Here is a 19,417-nt window from a genome sequence, read left to right as displayed (position 1 = left end):
TCAGGGGGCTGGTACGGTCAGTCGATTTCCGAACACGCCCTAAGACTTGTACAAAAAAATAAACAAAGGCAGCAAAAATTTTTGAGTTGGCGAGCGACGCGTAAATCCGGCAATTTCTCAAATTTCTCCTGAAAAAACTCCTGGATACTTTTTCCGCCAATTTTTTCTCCATAAGCTTCAAATTGCTCCGAAATTTAGGAGGAATTTATCTAATCTGGCAACACTGGCTGCCGCAATATTCGCCGCGCGTGGCCGAACGTCCAGCGAATCACGGCTCTGTGCAACGTTGCCGGTTACTCGGCGTCTGATGCCGGGACGCGATGTTGACGAACTTTTAAACTACGAACAAAAAGAAAAATTGAGGGAGAATGCGGCGTTTGCCGGCCGGCTTCATGGCGTTCGCAGTGTGTAGGTATACGCTTGGTATACGTACGACGTACTTGCGTTTGTGTACGTAACGACATACGGACTCACATGCGTCGTATGGGTTTCGTTGTCGACACCTTCACTCGATATACCCTACATCCATACCTACATCCTCACAGCTTAGCTAAGCCAAGCCTTTAGCTACATAACATAAGGTTACGTAACGAAAATACAATCAGTTGACCGGTACCGCAGAAGTATCGCGTTTTCATTCTCCGTTGATTATCAGTAGATAATTTACACTTGCCAATACTCATTCATACATACGTTACACGCACATCTTGTTCACTGGCTGCACTCCACGTTACGGAGAGCTTCGATTGTCTCTTGAGCAGGCGACGCGCGGGTAAGAAAAATTTCTCCATAAACGGGTGAATCGATGTGAATTATTGAGAGCTCACACATTGCTTACATACGAATCGCATCAAAATAGATGCAGAACATATTCCACATTGCATATCTGGAGAAATCCTCTCACGCGTAGCTCTACGTACGTACGTACATACATATACTTTTTAAAGTATTTTCACACCCACGAAGTATAATACGTGCATGCATACATATACGCAATACTTGTGCGATGTTACCGTATGAAGCAAACCTTACTGATAAAGGGTCCGCGTCGTTTTGTGGTTTGTCCGCTTCGAGCTAGTTTCTGATATCGGCAGTGTGAAACTTTGCTCGCAAAGCGATTGTTCCATTTTCGTTTTCCCATGTTCTTGATCATATTATCGCTCTCTCGTTTAATTGAATAACAACACGCGTCGCCTACCCACCCATACTCTCTTCGCCGGTTTATTTACGTGTGTTTTGTGAACGTAGAAAAGGAGACGCCACCTCCGACGAAAGTACATCTTCCCCCTTGAAAAACTAACAAGTATAAACTGTCACTGTAAAGTTGTCGTCTGGGATTCAAACGTGTTCGAGCAAATGGGAATAGTTAAAGGAATGAAAATTTAATAATAAAACAATCGTCTCAAAAAGGGGAACACGAGAGCAATACGCGAAAAGAGAGATATAAAGGTTAGAGATTCGGTTTATACTGCGGGCAGCGTCGGTCAAGGGCGTTCGTTTTAACTCACCTTGTGATTGATATAAACCATGGGTAAAACGCCAAAGAAGGCGGTACCCGAGGGTGATGAGAGGAATAGGTACGTTCGGAGATTAAAAACGGCATCCGCTTCGTCGAGACAAGTTGATATCGCTGTGAATTTACCCGCGGCGCGTTCCGTGCAGCCTGAATACGAGAATACGAACAGGTTTGTAAAATCCAAGCCATCAACAAAACCCAACCTGTACACATAATTCTCTGCTGATTATACCTTGTCCAGGCTTATCTTCTCCATTTTTTATGGGAATAGACTTCCAAACTTTTGTTATATACCTTTTCCGCACCCCAGTTGAACTGACATCGTACAACTCATCGTCGTTTAATATCGCTTTCCCACAGTGTCGTTACCCATAGCACTCATTCCAGGATAAAGACGAATACGTATTTAACTATTTGTAAAATTACCTATCGTTTGTTTTGCATTTCCATCCTTGTATCTATCGTCGTATAGAATTATTGCGTCGAACGTTTGGTCGATACAAGGAAGCCTTTATATTTATGGCGGCTGTCTGATGATGTTTCAACACATTGATTTCCATGATTATCGGTAAAGGCAAAGAAATTCAATTTCGATCTATGTGAAATACAAAACCTTGGTGGTTCAGATATAATTTTAAACTATGACCTCTCATCCCCTGAAATCGAATGACGTAGTTCACGCATTCTATTGAAAACTGTTTTTTTTTTTCTGCCTCATTACTTATCGAAATCCACATACGTTACAGACAAGATTCATCTAAAGGAATTAATTACTGTTTCAGAGGAAAGCAACAATCGACGAATGTTCAGAAAAGTTTCAAAGCAGCTGGCACTAGCAAGACTTTCAAGGTATGTCAGTGAATGACAATTTTGTCTTTACTTTCGTCATTGTTCTCACTGTCCTAAGAAATGCTAATTTTAGTCTGAAATTTAACAGTCCCATTCTTCGATATCCAAGCGTTGATGGAAGTTTCTTAATTAGCCGGGGATACCGAAGCTATTATTGTAACGAATAGTGAAATATATAATCAGCTCAAGGAATGCAAAGTTCTGTCTTACAACGAATGCCAAACATACAAAGTGCACAAACTTTCCTTGATAATAATTTATGTTAGTGAAACAGCAAGTAGCATCAGTTTGACTACCAACGTGGAAAGCTCAGAGTGTATAGAATTTAATTTTTTTTAAAATCGTCTGATCTACGTAACGATTTTTAAGGTACTAATTGAGTATGTGATTGCTGTTTTTGATAAATTGAAAAATTTGGATTTTTTTAGGAGAGAAGATCACTACTAATCATGGATCAATGTCAATAGCAATTATCAAATATATACGACCTACACTTTGAGGTCAACCCGAACACTGTATCTAAAGCCTGATTAACAACTGAGCATGCTTATCTATATCCATTTCTTTTATACGTTTCACTTGCCACACGTGGTATGAATGTGCCAGTACACTTCGGCCGGTCTTTGGAGTACGTTGTAGTACAAGTTTTATTAAAGTGATATCCAAAACGTTTCATTCCTGATTGATGTATTATTCACTGTTAACGATCTCACAAGATCATTTCTCTAAGTATAGCTTGTGCAAGACTCATTACATTTATTGTTATGATTTAATTAATTTGATATTACTTGACCTCTTCTTGCTCGTTTTTTACTATAGTTTATCGATCTATCTTTTTATAAATAACTTCACACATTAAGATATCTCTGTTTGGATACGAAACGTTTCTCCCAACTCCACACAAGTACAGCTGTGCAAACAACCGTCAGGTAGATTAATATCGTTGAGTAATAGATATTCTTGTTGCTGAGTGTCTAACTGAACCTACCAGCCGCAAGTTGATATTGATCTGGCGTAGGGATAAGAGGAGATTGTTCTACGCACGGTCGCAACTATTTTAATTTCATTTGTTACAGAGCAAGCTTCGAAGTCCTTCTGTCAAACTTTCGATGTCTCGTTTGCCAAAATCTACGAACAAGCCAATATCGATTGAAAAAGAAACAAATAAAACCGTGATTTCATCGAAAAACCTAAAAAGCCGAACTATCGTTATGCAGCCGAAGTCGGAAGAAAGCGAGTCACAGACGAGTGAAAATGTCAGTGAGCAGTACATCGTTGATGAAGTTGGTTTTACTGTAAAAGGTAAAAGAAGTGGTTCAGTAGTACAGGATGACGCAAATGAAGAAAGCACTATAGACGAATCACATGCGCAACAAATGGAAAAAGAAAATGAAAAGAAACAAGATAATGAAAGTGTGAACATTAGCCAAATGGAGAAGGAAGGAGAACGTGAAACTGAAAAAGTAGCTGAAAAAGAAAAAGGAGATGATATTCAAGAGGAAATTGGAGAACATTATTCAGAAAATTGCAGAATTAATGAACGCGAGATCAAAGCGCAGCTCACTGATGATGCAATCAGCCAGATATTAGAAAATGATGATTCTAAGGAGGAAATGGAGGAGTATGAAGCAAAAATGAATTTGTCGATAGATAGCAGTCCTCTTAAAACAAATTTGAAGATGGAATTGAATAGTTCATGTGAAGAGCCTCCAGCGATTGATGAAGAACCAACAGATGCCGAGAAAGAGAATGGCCACGTTGCAGCCGACGATAGAGAAGATCAGAGCGAAGCTCCTACCGAGACAGAAAATTATTCCGTCGATGTAGTGGAGTCCACAACTTCAGAAATGTCTGAAGCATCGGAACCAGCCCAAATGGAATCTGAGAATGCGAGGACTAAGGAGAATCAGTTGCTACTGAAAGATGATGTGTCTTTTGTATCCTTTGATGCCTCAATAATGCTTAAAGATGTTCAAGTTCGATTGAACGATTGTCTGAAGGACAATTCCCAACTCTACGAACTGACAAATGAGGAACGTTCAATGTCCGAGCCGCTGTGCAAGGATTCATCTTTTGGGAGAACTCTCAGAAATATTTCTGGAAGACATTCAATCAATCGAATGCGTCACGTCACACTAAGAAACAGACTATCGCCTAATAGTTCTCTTTATGTGAACATGTCTTCGGTTTCCCTACCCGATGAAGATATTCGCGATCACAAGATAGTTCGCCATCGAGCTGGACTAACGCAGAGCACTTTGACTTGCAACGGCGGCACGCCCTCAGATCGAAAGCGTAAACTCGAACCGGAAGTCTGCAGTGAACCTAAGAAAGTTAAAACTGATTGCGAAAGCAGCTTGTTGAATACTTCGATTGGTATTCTTCAGGGATTGCGCAGGCCAATTCAGGTCTCAACGCCAAATGTCGGGGGCTACAAATTCAAATCAGATAAGCTCGATGTGAGCGGAATTGGAAGTAACGATGAAAAGATCCAAACCCAGGAAGGGTCGGGAATCGTGAAACAGTGGTGCAGTATAATGTAGAGGGCTTCATATCTCGTAGAAACGGAGATTTTTTTTTTTTTAAAGGTCACGAAGAAGCCGATAAGATATTTTTTGAACCTTGGTCAAATTATCTGTTATCTTTATGCAGTAGAAATATTTTTCACATAAAATCAAACTGCTACACACTGATGATACGAGGAATTAAGAAGATCTGATATTGCATATTTCATTATTTGCATTTAAAAAGGATTTTGTTTGTCAGTGAAATACACACCTTTGATTTAAAGCAACAAAACCTAAAATTCTGGGCGTGACTGTAAATGTGGAAGTTTTTTAAGGTACGTTTAGAATTGACACAGAGTTCAGACAAGTCAGTTTCAACCTTTAATTTAAGTATCACTGATAATCAAAATATATACAATCATTTTCACAGAGTTTCAAAACAAGTTTATTTTAATGAGAGGCCTTGGAACCACTTCAAATTTCGCAATTCATACAATCATTTGTGCCGTGATATCTTTTTGGAAACTGAGTTTTTATCACCACACGTTATTTTGCCAAAATCGAAACAGAATGTAAAAATCATGCTCGAGTACTTGGAATGCAAAAATGAGATTTATCCGTACCTGCCCAAAGTCCTACATATGCCTTGAGATGGCTAAATAAAAAATGAATTACATCTATGTGGATGTGGTGCAAGTATAATACATAATACTATTTGGCCAATGATCTTGGAGTTATGATTTAATTCGAAATTTACATATTAAATATTAATATTACTTTCTTTTTTTTTTTTAAAGGAATAAGATTTGTCAACCATAATCATTAATCTAAACAGATATTTCATCTCCCGCGTTTCATCTGCAATTACTTATTTTAAAAGTCATATCTGATAACTGGGATCTACATATATACATACATTTTACTATTTTATCACCATGACATTATAATAATTACATTTATTACAATTGATACTGATTAAAAATTATCATTTTAGTTAAAACAATGAGAGGCTAACTGTAGGAATTCTTTTCAAATCTATGTCATTTGATAAAACATTGTCACGTAATTTGACATAATACAAGACAGTAAATGAGCAGGACGATAATTTCATTTCATTGAAAGCTGTTGTTTTATTTCATTCATGTGCCCAAATCTATATTGTATGCGTGCACAGTCTTCATCATACACTTATACAGTCGGAAATTTGTAGTTACAAATTTTTTTAAACATCGCCTTGGTATAACAAATTAATAGTACCATATTGCACCACAGCTCGTCAAGTCTTCCTACCAAAAGAAACTCATAAGCGTGTCAACGCGTGTTATAAGAACCCTTTTAATACTACTGCGATATTTAAAGAAAATTCAGGGCGTATAGAAAATGCAATTTACATGCTGTTATTATTACTGCTATCAAGTAATAGTAAGTTAATAGTATACACTAGGGTGGTTCATTTAAAAAAAAATTTTTTTTTGTTTTTTTTAAGGTCCCTTCAAAAAATTTGTGACAAATACTGAAAAAAAAACAGTCGTAAAACCTGGAAGAAGTATGAAAATATTTAGAGGTCGTTACCGATTATTATAACATATTTTTATTTACTCTTATGTGTGTACCTTGCGGACATATATGTATATATTAGTTAATTTTTTTTGTATCGTGGTTCAATTAATAGTTCACCATTCAACAGCAAATTGGACCTAAAAATTCCGCAGTTGGCTGTTCTCGTCTTTTACCCGAAAGATTGAGCGTTTCTGAGAAATTTGGATAACAGTTTTTGTTACCGAAAGAGGAGTATCACATCAACTTAATGTCCCTATTTCGTTTTCAGTACTGATTTTTGTGAACAATGATTAATTGGACCACGATACGAAAAAAATTAACTGATATTTTTTAAAGCTTTAAATATTTTCATGCCTCCTCCGGGCTGTACAATAATTTATTTTTCAGTATTTGACACAAATTTTTGGAGTATAACGTTGGAAAAGAAAAGTTTAAAAATTAACCACCCTAGTATACATACAAATATGTATATATATATTTATATATATATATTTTTTATACTACCTACAGTGCTTGTAGAAGTTGGAAAACTGGAAGAGTGATGTGGATCGGCACGATGGTATTATTATTAGTATGTGTAATACTAAAAATAGAATGTGAAATGTACGCGGATTTCATTTTCAAAATATAGAATAATAATACATAATTATCGATTAGTTGATACATTGTATTACGTGTATTTTCTTTTTAAATTAGCCACCTTTTATTTGTTTATTGCTAGGTTAATATCCAAGTTCTTACTTAATCAGAATATTCCCTAGTTAACGTTAACAATTTTTGACAGTAATCATTAGCTCCATAAAATAGCAATTACTCAATTTGTTTATATTTTATATCATTTGTGTAAAAACATTACACAGTCAAGAGTAATGTTTGTTTTACACAGAGTGATTGGAGATATGTAAGAATTTTATCGAACTAAAAGTCAACTTTTGAAAGTTTGACATCTATTTAAATTGCATGTTAAATTTTATATCCATACGACAGTATGGGCGGTGTCAAAATTTTCTGTTTTTATACTCTCTGCTTTCTTCAACTGCATTTTCACTTTAGGTATGCCAAATACTAGTGGTCTAAGATTTTTCTATGAATTATTATTAGCAGGTATTAGCAGAGACTGATATTATAGATACATTTGCCTGTTTTAGATGCCGAACATGCCTAACCCAGGTATAGATACAATATTGTACGCCTCTGAATATTATATTTTATACTCGCTCCGATATTATTTCTTTTTTCATTTGAATAATTAAGGAGCCGCAGTGTAACGAAGGGTAAAAATAAATTATCTGTAAATACAAGTTAAAAGAATGCTTTCATTTTTCGTAAAAAAAAGTAGGGAACAATAATATTCAAAATTATTGTGGTTCATCTCATACATCTTGTTCCTCTTATGTTACATACCTATATACATATATATATATATATATATATATATATATATACACACATGGATGTAAAATTTAAGTTACTTTCTCTATAAATTTTTTTTGGACCGCGCGCCAAGTCAGCAAAAAAATTTAACAAAGAGAAGAAATCTTGGCGTGCATTTCACTCGAACGCAGTCTCTGGTAAAATGGGATGAAACGATGAATGAAAGAATAGCGTCGCCACCGCATTCGTGTCATTTTAGCGTCACGTGACACCTTGCCAAATTCCGATCATGCCGTGTCTCTCCGGTAACCAGAGGCCGCCACTCTAGTTCAACCAACCCCAAACTGTATCAGCGGACGGATGTGTGTGTGCAAGTGTAGCTGTGTTAGGATAAGCAAGAAGGATGCTTCGCTCAGTTTAGTGTGCGAAATGCGTGCCTTCGACGCTTGCCGTTTTGCAGAGTAGACAGAGACAGAGACAGAGACAGAGAGAAGGAGATACGTACGTACGGACACATGTGACGGTGTAAAATAGCATATCGGTCGGGAATTATATATCAACAAGTAAGTAACGATTGATAACGTGCGAAATTGATACCGTTCAACGTGACTAAGATCGGTGAACAAAGCTCAACGGTGTTACGTGATCTCGGTTTATTTATACCAAAGATTGCGGGGCTAAATATGTGAAGCCTGGAGGAGGTAGTACGGTGCTGCGGCCTGCTGGGGCGGTGATCTCTTTCGCAAAGTGTGTGCGTGCTTTTGTGTGTTTCCACGCGGTGTGAACTGTACAACATACGTTGATACGCGTACGTTTCGCATCACGGCAGCGTTACTTTGTGGGGGAAATACGCCCTGACTAAACTACATACCTCGCGTCGTTCACCCTTCCCATTGTAAAGTACCTGCAGTTAAGTGGAAATACTCGACCGATCACCGTACCAAGGTTCGCTCGTGGCCTTAGCGCGAGGTGAACGATACAAATTGTGCATACATATTGTACATATGTCATTACTCACACACCTTCGTACGGCACGCGATTCCTTTATTCCACATTCGCTAATCTAGCTGTGAATGAGCGATTCTCTTTTACACGTGTACGCAGAGGCGTCGTAAATACGCATAAATCATCGCGTCGGTGTGAAGAAAACAGCTCTGCGCCAGTGCATCGGCATCCGCGTGAATCAGTGTCCGAGGCATGCCGCGTCCCACAAGGATTGTTAATTCACCGTTAAAATACACAGTATTCACCTCGATATTCGGCAGGATTTTACCCGACGATATATAACGTACGTATTTTATTATCTATGCTCGGAAAACGCCTCGGTATTATAGCGTAAGTATTGCATCTGGAGACTTGCGCTAGCACCGACTGACCAACCACTTTGCCCGTCAGCATGTTACGTGTGCGAATTTCTGAACTAGCCAATTTACCGAAGAACCTTTGATTTTACAACGGATTAATGATCTTGCGAATCAATCTATAGGGCCGCAACCGTTTGCAAATTCTTGACGAAATTCGCGTAGGTGGGACAGGTATCCTGGGAACTGAACCGGGATTATACCATAAATAATCGAAGCGGTGCTAAACATAACCTCTAACTTACCCACGCGTGCTATGCGTACACACACCATTTTATTTTCCTTATCGAGTCATTGGGAAAATTGTTAACTTACTGTTGTAGGTTTTGGATTAATAAGATTGTTTAGTCATTAGTCGATGAAAAAGAATATATAACAAAGAAATTAAACCTAACCCACGTTGCCACGTTTTCTATCCTCGTAGTGTTGTCTTTCGCATCACGTGCAAGAAATTCACCCGAATTTCCTTATCGCTGAAAATATTTTCTCCAAAGCGGACAACGATCTATGTTACGACTATGCGTGTTTACAGATATACATATGCTCGTTATTTGCGGTATACAAACTGAGATATCGTATAGAAACCTTGTAATTTGTAATGCGAATCAACGCTTATGGATAAAAATAAATGCTACACAGTTGGTGCGGTTACTTAAACATTAAATTTAAGCAAAGATGTCTCGTATTTTATTCTGATCAAGGATTTTAAAATATTTTTTCTTACCGCAATAAAAACCTTGGTCGTTTTTTTTGTAGATTACTAAACAGAGTGCAGTTGCATTATAACAACAAACCTGGACGGGTCATGGAAACTGGATTTTTAAATTTTCGCGACGAGGAACACTTCTCAGGTTTCTCTTTGCCACTTGATCAGGTGAGATTAACGCATGCGGGAATTAATATTTCTCGTACGTTAATGGTACATTATTGGTACATTATTTGTTGACATTGTATAAACATGTCGCACGATTTCGCAAGTCAAACTCATTTGTCTTACGTATTTACCCGATTGTCGTTTTAGCATAGTTATCGACAGTATTAATCCATCCCCGAATATGTTTAGCGAACAGTAACTGAATCACCATGATGATGATTATAATGATGGTAATAATACTTATATAAATAATTTTGCAGCATGATATGCTGGAAGAATCACACAGCTCACTCATGGAGTTAATGCAAGATGACTTCCACTGTAACTTAGACTCGCGCATCGATCCTTCCGCAGTTCTTTGGGGCACCGAGCAAGAGTAAGTAGATCATACATTGTTCTGCTTTTCCACCTATGGGGCTTACCGTTAGGACTGAAACATGTTTTTCCTTATTGTCATTACTTTTTTCATTTATTTCTGAAGCCATATTGTTTAAACGGAAAGACTTATTAATCGATTAATACTCATTTGAATCAATTTCAAGCCATTTCAAATACTTGTAAAATCTTCGTATTGTCATGCTTTATTTGCTGATGTATCACTATTCACATTCAGATTGAACGGCGACATGGCTGTATTGCCCGACTCTGGGGTGGCAACAGTTTACCCAAAAATGGAACACATCAAGGAAGACTTTGCCAAAATGCTAACCGACTGGCAGGAACATATAGGTTCACTACAGGTGAATTTATTGTTCAAATTAATTGAATCAAAATCTCAAATTTCAGTAGTAAAAATGTATACGTTTGATTTTCTCAGGCCTCAGATCTGGAGGAAGATATGGATGTGAAAGATATGGTGGGGCTCGACATAGACGTGCCTAAAATAGTGGCTGTTGATGTTCAGGATAACATTTTCGAAACTGAACCATCAGTGTTGAAGATAAGCAAGGGAAAAAAAAACCCCAGCTCTTTTGTTAAAGTAAAAATCGAAAGACCAGACTCTCCGCAAAACGTAGACTCTTACGCAACAGGTTCGTATTTCCACGGTCGTTATCATTACAGTATAGAGTGTACTGTAAAGTGCCACCCATGATAACAATTCACTTGGTCTCCGTGTGAATCTTGGTGATAGATGAAAATAATTTCTATTCAATATCGCAGAGAATACGAAGGACGAGAATTGGGTCTGTCCGGACTTGAAACAGCCGAAAATAGAGGGAAACACAACTATGGAATATAGTCGTCCTGTCAAACTCAAAACAAATGTGGATAGGACAGATGTTGTGTTGAAATACTTAAAAGTCGAAAAAGAGGAAACAAACCACATTGGAGAGACTGAGATGGAAGACTGTATAGACGTGGAAACTGTGTCTGAACAAGTACCCGGTAATTATTGCACATGTCAAAATAATTTCTCTGTACCGAATATTTGGAGATTTTAGCACTTCGATGCTTCGCGTAGTCTGGTCAATAATCGTCCTTTGGTTAACCAGTACTAGAAGCTGGAGATGTAAAGAGTCTTCTGGAACAATTCGAGGCATCAGAGGCTGTCACTCCGAAGTCATCGGTAAGCGGGTATGGAAAAGGAGGGATCTTGCCAGGCGAGACTTTGGCCCCCTCCAAAAGTAAATCTATCACACCTGCTGGCAGGTCTCTCTTGTCACCGTTAAAGAAACCGGCAGAAGTCGTAGACTCGACGCTACATCAAAATATAATGGATTCCTTACCTAAGGAAGTGATCGATAGGATAAAGGTAAATTAGTCTAACTCTCGTAATTGGCAGATGTACGAAATGGTGCATATCTGCTGCTGACTTATCTTTCGTGGTCAAGAGGTCAATTAACAGATGAATATATTCAACAATAGGCATCTGGACGCAAAAGAGTTATACCTTTGATTCCTGCAATACCAACAAAAAAATGTACTCGAAGTAGCGGCACTCGTATGCAAGATGCAGCAGCTACGCTTTCTCGTAACAAACTACTGAAAATTGTAAGTGCTCCAAAATCCAGCCCCAGCCAGCGTAGTACAAAAGATATTTCTGAGAAAAAATTTCGATCTCCCACAGGTAACTTATAATACAAATGGAAATGGTAGAGTCGATGGTTTGGTTCAATTGGATCACGATTACTGTAGCAGCGTGGGCTCAGCATTGAGGAGTTTAGAGAGTAATGCCGAGTATAATGGACAATGCAACAGCGAAAGTGATAAATGTGCGTTACCAACCAAAGACGAAAGCCTGAAACAAACGTCGAATAACCAAGCAAGCGTTTGCGGTAACAATTTAGAAACTTGTCGAATTGTGGCGGGTAAGAAAATATCACCTAAATATCACGGTGGAGACAGCTGGATTGATCAGAACTCTAAAAAGGACAGCGGCTTAGAGTCAGGGGACGTGAGTGATGCTAGTGAAGAATCACCACCTACGACAAATCTCTCGAATAAGGCTAAGAGCAACGAAGGAACTGTAGAACGACAGAAGGAGCAATCACAAGACAGCGTCCTGAAGCAGAGCAATAATGTTGTTGTGAATAAACTAAGTACAAGTAAGTCTGTGATTAAACCATCTCCTGTACATGAGATGAAAATACGTTCCGCATTAGCGACGAGTATTCTGCAACTGCGAAAAGGTGTCCTGACAAAGACAAAGCCTGTCCTAGATATCGGAAATGGGAGGAGAGCTGGTGCATACATGTTCGGAATTGAAAGTGGTAATCCTAAGGTGAAGCAGATGGTATCGGTGTTGAAGAAGCCACCCGTTTCAACCTCGACTCTGATTAGTAATGTGAACGAAAGTATAGTCACTACTACGAACAGTTCTAACAACGAAGTGCAGAACATTATCGTTCAGGATTTGGAACAACAAGGAAGTGGAGAGGAAGAGATGAAGAAACCAGCGCGAAGAAAACTTAATCTTGCCGAGTATCGCAGTAGGCGAGACAAAAATCGCAGCGACAATAGCAGGACCAATTCACCCATTCAACCTATGACTCTGATTTATATTCATCATGTATCTACGACTACAGAACCAATAAAAGACGATCCGGAAAATCCTGTGTGGTCAGAAAGAGAGATAGTCTCTGTATTGAAACCTAAAGCTGAAATTGAAGAGGCGAAAAATAGGCCTAAAATGCCTACTGAAGATGCTGGAATACAGACCAACGAGACAGTCTTTGAAAATCCAGCTAAAACCAATAATATTATTAACGAGAACAGGTACATTTTGCTTGAACTTAAACGTTTATCATGTAATTTCAAAGTATTATGATAACCCTGAGTCTCTTCAATGTCTGAGACACTTGTTTAAAATGAAATAATGAAAATGTTTTTTAAGAGATAGGTATTTTCAAAGTTTTGAGATTAAGATTGCATTCCAAATGACAAATAATCTTTGTACCTATTCTATCTGTTGGTCGGAAAAAATTTGAATCACTTCCCTAGTCTATTTTAAATTATTAATTTTGGGAATTTGGAAATTTATATGCCTCCTAAAAAAAAATTCTAATTAAATTTAATATAGATCCGGTATCTCACACGTTGCAAGGAGTAAGTGGTATGGTCAAGAAAATTCATGACAATTCTTTTGATACTATTTAATTTTGATATCATCCACATTGCCGTACTCTTATAACTGGTGTGGTATCAAATATTTTCAGGACAAGTCAAGTAAGAGACAGAAAGAATCGACAATACAGGCGGCGAAGGAATAGTTCTAGCTCAAGTCGTTCTAGATCGCGGAGTAGAAGTAAAAGCAGAAGTAGAAGCACGTCGCATAGACGAGGCGCCACACGAAGAAGAAGATTCAGTCACAGGCGTAGCTCGGTCAGCTCCACTAGCAGCTGGTCCTCTCGTTCTCGATCTAGGTCTAGATCAACATCGCGATCTCTCTCCACGTCTAGGTCACGCTCCAGGTCATCCAGATCCAGATCCAGGTCTAGGTCTAGGTCCAGATCTAGGTCCAGGTCAAGGTCTTCAAGATATTCGAGTTGCTCAAGGTATTTTTAAAGGAACCTAAAGAAAGTAGCCAGCATGGCAGTTTAGCTTTAATTCCACGGAATATAACTGGGATCTGCGGTATTGGTTTTCAAATCTGAAAGAAAATTTTTATGTACCATAATTTTACCACGGAAAAACAGGATTCTGACTTGTGAACGTAAAATGGCGATTGTAGGTCTTCGACTCCGTCGAATTCTGGAAAAGGTAAAAGGTCAGGTCAACGAAGACAGCCAATGCGCAATCATGGTCCAAGTTATTATAGACACAGGCGGAACTCCTCTGATAGCAGTCACAGCTACCGAAGCTGGAGGAGGTAAACACATTGTTTCAATTCTGTTGTGAAGAGTTCCGAATACCAAAGTGGTGAATCAAAATCTCCTACCTGTTTTTCTAATACCCATGTCTGTTCGTTCTTTTATCCTATTTATAATATAATCTTGGTCTAATGCGCTTAGAATTAAATAATTGTCACCGGCATAGCACACGTGTATGTTTATAGTCATCGAGTTTAAAAAGTTGGATGCCAATATAGTTACGGAAAAAGGAGTAACGACAATCAACGTCACTACAACTGAATGCATTATTGCTTTACTGACGTTTTCATGGTTTTTTTCATATAAGCTAGGTCATATCATTGAAACATGTACGTGTGGTTAGAAAGTGGACACACTTTTTCGAACAAGAATCATAAAAAACATAACAAAATTTTTCATAGAAACACAAAGTTTGCATCATACATGAATATCTTGTACATCTGATTCAGAGGTACGAAACTGGTGTGGTAGTATACTTGGGAAAATTGATGTGACGTAAAAGCCATCAAATTGGTAGTGGAAGGTTTGACCATTATATTATTCATGCTTTCGATTTTCTCACAATTGAGTGAGCACGTAACGTTGGAAGAATTTCCTTGTCAATAATATTCCCGCTACTGCTGTTGCTTTGAATTTTGTATATTGAACAATTGTTTAAAATTTCAGCTTCTAAGCATTGCCTAGTCATTACACATCCATTTATAACGCAAAACTCTTCAACCATCCAGGTCGTCTTCTACTCTTCGAAGAAAACCATATGACACATGGACTGACAGAGAGAAACAGAGGCAAGTAGAAGAACGCCGAGTCATTTATGTCGGCAGATTGGAAGAGGGTGTTTTGAAGGCTGATCTACGCAGAAGATTTGAACAATTTGGTCCAGTTGTTGATATCAGCGTACACTTTCGGGAACATGGGTAAGCCTCTCTAATGAACTATTTGATCAGGCATTTTATTAATTTGAAATATTGACTTATCTATGGCACATATGCTGGTCATGTTTCACAATCACTTACGTGATGCAAATATGATTTTTTTTTTTTCACCTCACAGAGATAATTATGGATTCGTCACATTTGCATACAAAACCGACGCGTATGAAGCTGTTGAACATGGGAATGATGACCCGATGCAACCTAGTTATGACCTCTGCTTTGGTGGCCGTAGAGCTTTTTGTAAAGTTAAATATGCAGACCTTGGTAAGAAAATTTTCGACTAAATGTTGCAGTTGGTGAAAATCAACTTAAGAAAATATCATTAATAACTCTTGTTTAATGCTGAGTACAGATGGGATTGCGAGCAATTCGTTTGGCGGAGGAAGGAGTGGCTCTAAGTTAGATCAGGATAACTCGTTTGATCTTTTATTGAAAGAAGCTCAGGCTAAGCTACGCAAAAGAAAGGTTTGACACACGTATCATTTATTCATAGTAAGTTCTAACTTAGTACACGATGATAAACATATACCGCAACAACTATTATGATTGTATAAAAAGAATAGAGAAACAAAAGGTTCCAAGAAAAAAGAAAAAAACAAAAATATTGAAAAAACGAAAAAAATCGGGAAAGCAAGAAAATTATGAACATAATTCATATATGATAGAAATGTAGGTGATTGTAGTATTTAAGTGAAAAAAACACAGATGCGCATGTAATATCGCCAAACTCGCGTTTCTGATATACTGTATATTTAATCATTAAGCACGCCCTTTACATTTATTGCTATGAACGGAAACCATTTTAATAGTAAAGGTTTAAATGTGTTTTAGGTAGAATTTTTAGGTACACAAGTAATCAATTATTACCGATACTAATGTGTACTCATCGGTTCTCCATCAGACTACACAATTTGTTATACTACTACTCTATATCTTTGGTTGACTTAGACGTTTTTACCACAGGACTATGTATCGGCCATTTCATTGCAATACTGCAATATTATCTTGAATTGACTTTCTGACCAGATTCATCTGCTAAATTTAATACACGTGTACACGTATGATTAAGGAGGTTGAAAGCCTCTGCAGTTACGGGAAAAGGAGTGGTTCGCTCTCGTGTGATGTTGACTTCCTAGTTATCCGCATTACATAACTTTTTGCATATCTGTTTACATCTTGTCAATACGTTTCTTCGCGATGTCTCTGTCACAAGATGTCAGATGGGTTGCAACTTTAATTCTATTTCATCTGGAAGCACGTTGACAACTTCTTTAAAATTTCAAAATTTCTACATATTTCCTGTTATCTCAACTTGAGCAATCAATCCCCGCAACAGTCCGCGAACCTCTAGTTAGAATGAATGTAATTTATGGTCTACTTTAGAGATTCAAATTAACTACAAAAATTATTACGCTCTAATAGTTATTTTGCATATTTTGCATTATTGAAAATTTATTTACAAGCGTGAATGATGTTAGTCTTACCTAGATTGGAAATTTTTTATTACTAAGAGCCCGTAAATGGCATGAGTACAAAATGCTCTGTTCACGTATTATGTTTACGATATTTTTGCCACTATTTATTTATCAATATCGCCAACATTATTATTTTCTTGAGCACCTTACCGGAAATATGTCCTGTTGTCGATGTATTACAAAGAATAATCATATGTATATGTGAACACGTGGCATTTCACCAATAAAACGTATGTATACATGCCATGCAACTGTTCTTGTATGTTATTATCGTTAGGTAGATATGGATTAACTGATATCGTATTGGCGATTGAACGTATTTATTGCGTAGTTATAATTGAACCATCGATCGTCAAACCCCCAGAAGTAACGTCAGAAGATTATAGTTGTAACCATGAACTGGTTGAAGTGTAAGATGAAATTTAGGCAAATAACTAGAATTTAGAGTGATAATAAACGATGAGGATAAATTTTGCCATGACTCATTCATCGCGATATCTCATCGTTGACGATTACTTGATAAAAAAAAAAAAATAAAAAAATGTAAGTTAATAGAAACAAAAAGATATCCTATTAATTGCTCTGAATCGTGAACCTTTCAGTGGTACAATTGATATCTATTATCACAGGTTTAAAGTTTTATCGTATGTCGTAGAATCGTATTTAACTGATTTCTTGTTGAAAAATACACAGAAAAAAATAAAATAAAATCAAGTAATTAAGAAGTACTCACAGTCTGATTCACTGCTACGTACAAACTCAAGAGTCTAGCTAATCTTAATCTTATGATCTGTTAAAAGAGACACAGATTATATTTGAACTTACATGCAAATGCTCATCTTATTCCTTATATTACAATATTCTCAGAGCTGAAGACTACATTTATATTGTAGACGAAAATAATAAATGAAGTAATGTATCCGTTTTTCCTCTCCTTTATTTATTTCACTTTAGTTACATACACCCTGTGTATACCACTTGAAGCCGGGTCAGTTACTCCGTTTCTGGCGACTTCACAGGTTGTGTTAATAATCACTGTAACTTGGCTTTTACCGCGCGTGCGAGTCGTGCGTTACATGAAATATTCACAGTATAAATTAGGATATAAAATAGTATAAAACAGAAATAGAATACAAACTACAGTATTGGACAACATAAATAACATTTTAATTTGACAATCGTAAACAGCGTTAGGGCAATTTTCATTTGAAGTATGCTGTGGAGAAAATTGGGCTAATTTGTTTATTCAAATTCCGAAACTGATGTCGGTCATTTTTTTTTTCATGACCGATACGCCAAAGGGGATCTCTATCTTGCAACTGTTATTTTAAAAAATAAAATAACTTATTCCTCCCACATTATTTACTCGGTTTGTCAATCAGCATTCACTTTCAATACTGTCTTTGTATTTTTGCACGCCCATGAATACAAATAATTTTATTTAGGATTAGGTACAGAATTTTTTTTGTACTATTTAATATCAACCATTTTATGCAGTAGTAGATTTAGCCTAAACAAAGTGGAAGCAAATAAAGTGTAATAATAAAAACTAGCTGACTGCAATGCTGTACATAGAAGTGCCGACGAGCCAATAAATACATTTACAATAAATATAAATTGCAATGACTACGAATAGCAAACTCTAGATTTTAACGATTTATTTATTTCATATGAATAGTACAAAACCCTAGGCTCGTAATTGCGAAGTCACCAAGGGTAATTGTTTGTTACATTTTGTACAATGTTTGAATAATTACATGTAACATAAACACACGCATTAATACTATATACACGTGCGTATGTGTATGCATATATGTAATCACGATTGGAATAATTATACGTTTCGTTTCCTTTTTGAGACAGCTGTATGTTTTCTAAATTACATTTCGACACAATAGTGACGGCGCATCTTACAACTTCAGACTTCCTATCGTCTTTGCCTGCTTATCCAGGGCTTGACATTCATGAATATCTGGATTCTTCGTGAACGTAAAATTTCAAAGGCTGGCTCACAAACCAATTCTCTGATTAGTCAAAAGCATGGCTCAACTATTTTTCAATATGTACAGCTTGGTAGCAATCTTGAATTTCATTAGTTATGAATTATGTAATAAATAATTTATCTTGTCGCGTTGTCAATTAATTCTATACACACTGACAGACAAGAGTAAGTGACTTCCATCTAGACAAGAATCTATGTCAAGAAATATGATTGGAATTCATTTCTCTTATACGTTTTCTTACTTTCCCATTCATGGCACAGTTTGGAAACCTCTGTGTGTGTGTGTGTGTGTGTGTGTGTGTGTGTGTGTGTGTGTGTGTGTGTGTGTGTGTGTGTGTGTGCCTATGTATATAATTTTTATTAGGAACGTCGTCTTATTGCTTAGAAATTTTTTTTTTTTTAAATTTGTAATGTTTCCTAAAACACGAGTTTCAGCGAACATTCGAAAGTAATTGACCAATTTTAATTTTCACAATTGATTGATTCAGATTTACAAAAGTTCATTGAAAATCGGATGGTTCAATATGCTCGAGCGAATACTTAAAACTTTCTATTTGTATGGTAGATCCCTGACTCATTAAAGTGGGAAAATGTGTTGCACCTATATTCAAACGTTAAAAATAACATTTTGAAACTCGTTTCACTTTAAATCTC

At 37.0% G+C, this 19,417-nt stretch overlaps 2 protein-coding genes across 11 annotated transcripts; both read left to right on the top strand.

The window, feature by feature from the left end:
* Positions 1–279: 279 nt before the first annotated feature.
* LOC107220100 (myb-like protein X) lies at positions 280–7,088 on the top strand. Of its 7 annotated transcripts, XM_046733294.1 has the most exons (4): positions 499–772; positions 1,249–1,685; positions 2,299–2,365; positions 3,442–7,088. In XM_046733294.1, exons 2-4 carry the CDS (start codon positions 1,528–1,530, stop codon positions 4,906–4,908), a joined length of 1,692 nt encoding a protein of 563 aa, XP_046589250.1. In that variant the 5' UTR covers positions 499–772; positions 1,249–1,527; the 3' UTR covers positions 4,909–7,088. The 7 variants fall into 7 exon arrangements, with proteins under 7 accessions (XP_046589251.1, XP_046589250.1, XP_046589252.1 ...); XM_046733295.1 differs by lacking the exons at positions 499–772; positions 1,249–1,685 and adding an exon at positions 280–408; XM_046733296.1 differs by lacking the exon at positions 1,249–1,685 and having other exon boundaries at positions 500–772.
* Positions 7,089–7,955: 867 nt separating this feature from the next.
* Positions 7,956–18,081, top strand: LOC107220092 (peroxisome proliferator-activated receptor gamma coactivator 1-alpha). 4 transcript variants are annotated; one of them, XM_046733283.1, is made up of 14 exons: positions 7,956–8,307; positions 9,924–10,041; positions 10,302–10,417; positions 10,655–10,781; positions 10,859–11,072; positions 11,203–11,427; positions 11,535–11,794; positions 11,908–12,033; positions 12,110–13,257; positions 13,698–14,036; positions 14,213–14,350; positions 15,080–15,268; positions 15,405–15,550; positions 15,639–18,081. In XM_046733283.1, the coding sequence occupies exons 2-14, from the start codon at positions 9,973–9,975 to the stop codon at positions 15,755–15,757; spliced, it is 3,216 nt and encodes a 1,071-aa protein (XP_046589239.1). In that variant the 5' UTR covers positions 7,956–8,307; positions 9,924–9,972; the 3' UTR covers positions 15,758–18,081. The 4 variants fall into 4 exon arrangements, with proteins under 4 accessions (XP_046589239.1, XP_015514012.1, XP_015514011.1 ...); XM_015658526.2 differs by having other exon boundaries at positions 7,956–8,369; XM_015658525.2 differs by having other exon boundaries at positions 7,956–9,094.
* The last annotated feature ends 1,336 nt before the right edge of the window (positions 18,082–19,417 follow it).

This window comes from Neodiprion lecontei, chromosome 3, assembly GCF_021901455.1.
Source record: "Neodiprion lecontei isolate iyNeoLeco1 chromosome 3, iyNeoLeco1.1, whole genome shotgun sequence".
Lineage (NCBI taxonomy): Eukaryota > Metazoa > Arthropoda > Insecta > Hymenoptera > Diprionidae > Neodiprion > Neodiprion lecontei.
This window is presented reverse-complemented; position numbering and strand designations above follow the sequence as displayed.

What these genes read in the sequence shown, in the direction of transcription:
- LOC107220100 (XM_046733294.1), top strand. Translation starts at nt 1,528, where the DNA reads ATGGGTAAAACGCCAAAGAAGGCGGTACCCGAGGGTGATGAGAGGAAT. An exon ending in GAATACGAGAATACGAACAG is followed by an intron (nt 1,686 to 2,298) that starts GTTTGTAAAATC and finishes TTACTGTTTCAG; the next exon opens with AGGAAAGCAACAATCGACGA. An exon ending in GCACTAGCAAGACTTTCAAG is followed by an intron (nt 2,366 to 3,441) that starts GTATGTCAGTGA and finishes CATTTGTTACAG; the next exon opens with AGCAAGCTTCGAAGTCCTTC.
- LOC107220092 (XM_046733283.1), top strand. Translation starts at nt 9,973, where the DNA reads ATGGAAACTGGATTTTTAAATTTTCGCGACGAGGAACACTTCTCAGGT. An exon ending in TCTCTTTGCCACTTGATCAG is followed by an intron (nt 10,042 to 10,301) that starts GTGAGATTAACG and finishes ATAATTTTGCAG; the next exon opens with CATGATATGCTGGAAGAATC. An exon ending in TGTGTCTGAACAAGTACCCG is followed by an intron (nt 11,428 to 11,534) that starts GTAATTATTGCA and finishes TTGGTTAACCAG; the next exon opens with TACTAGAAGCTGGAGATGTA.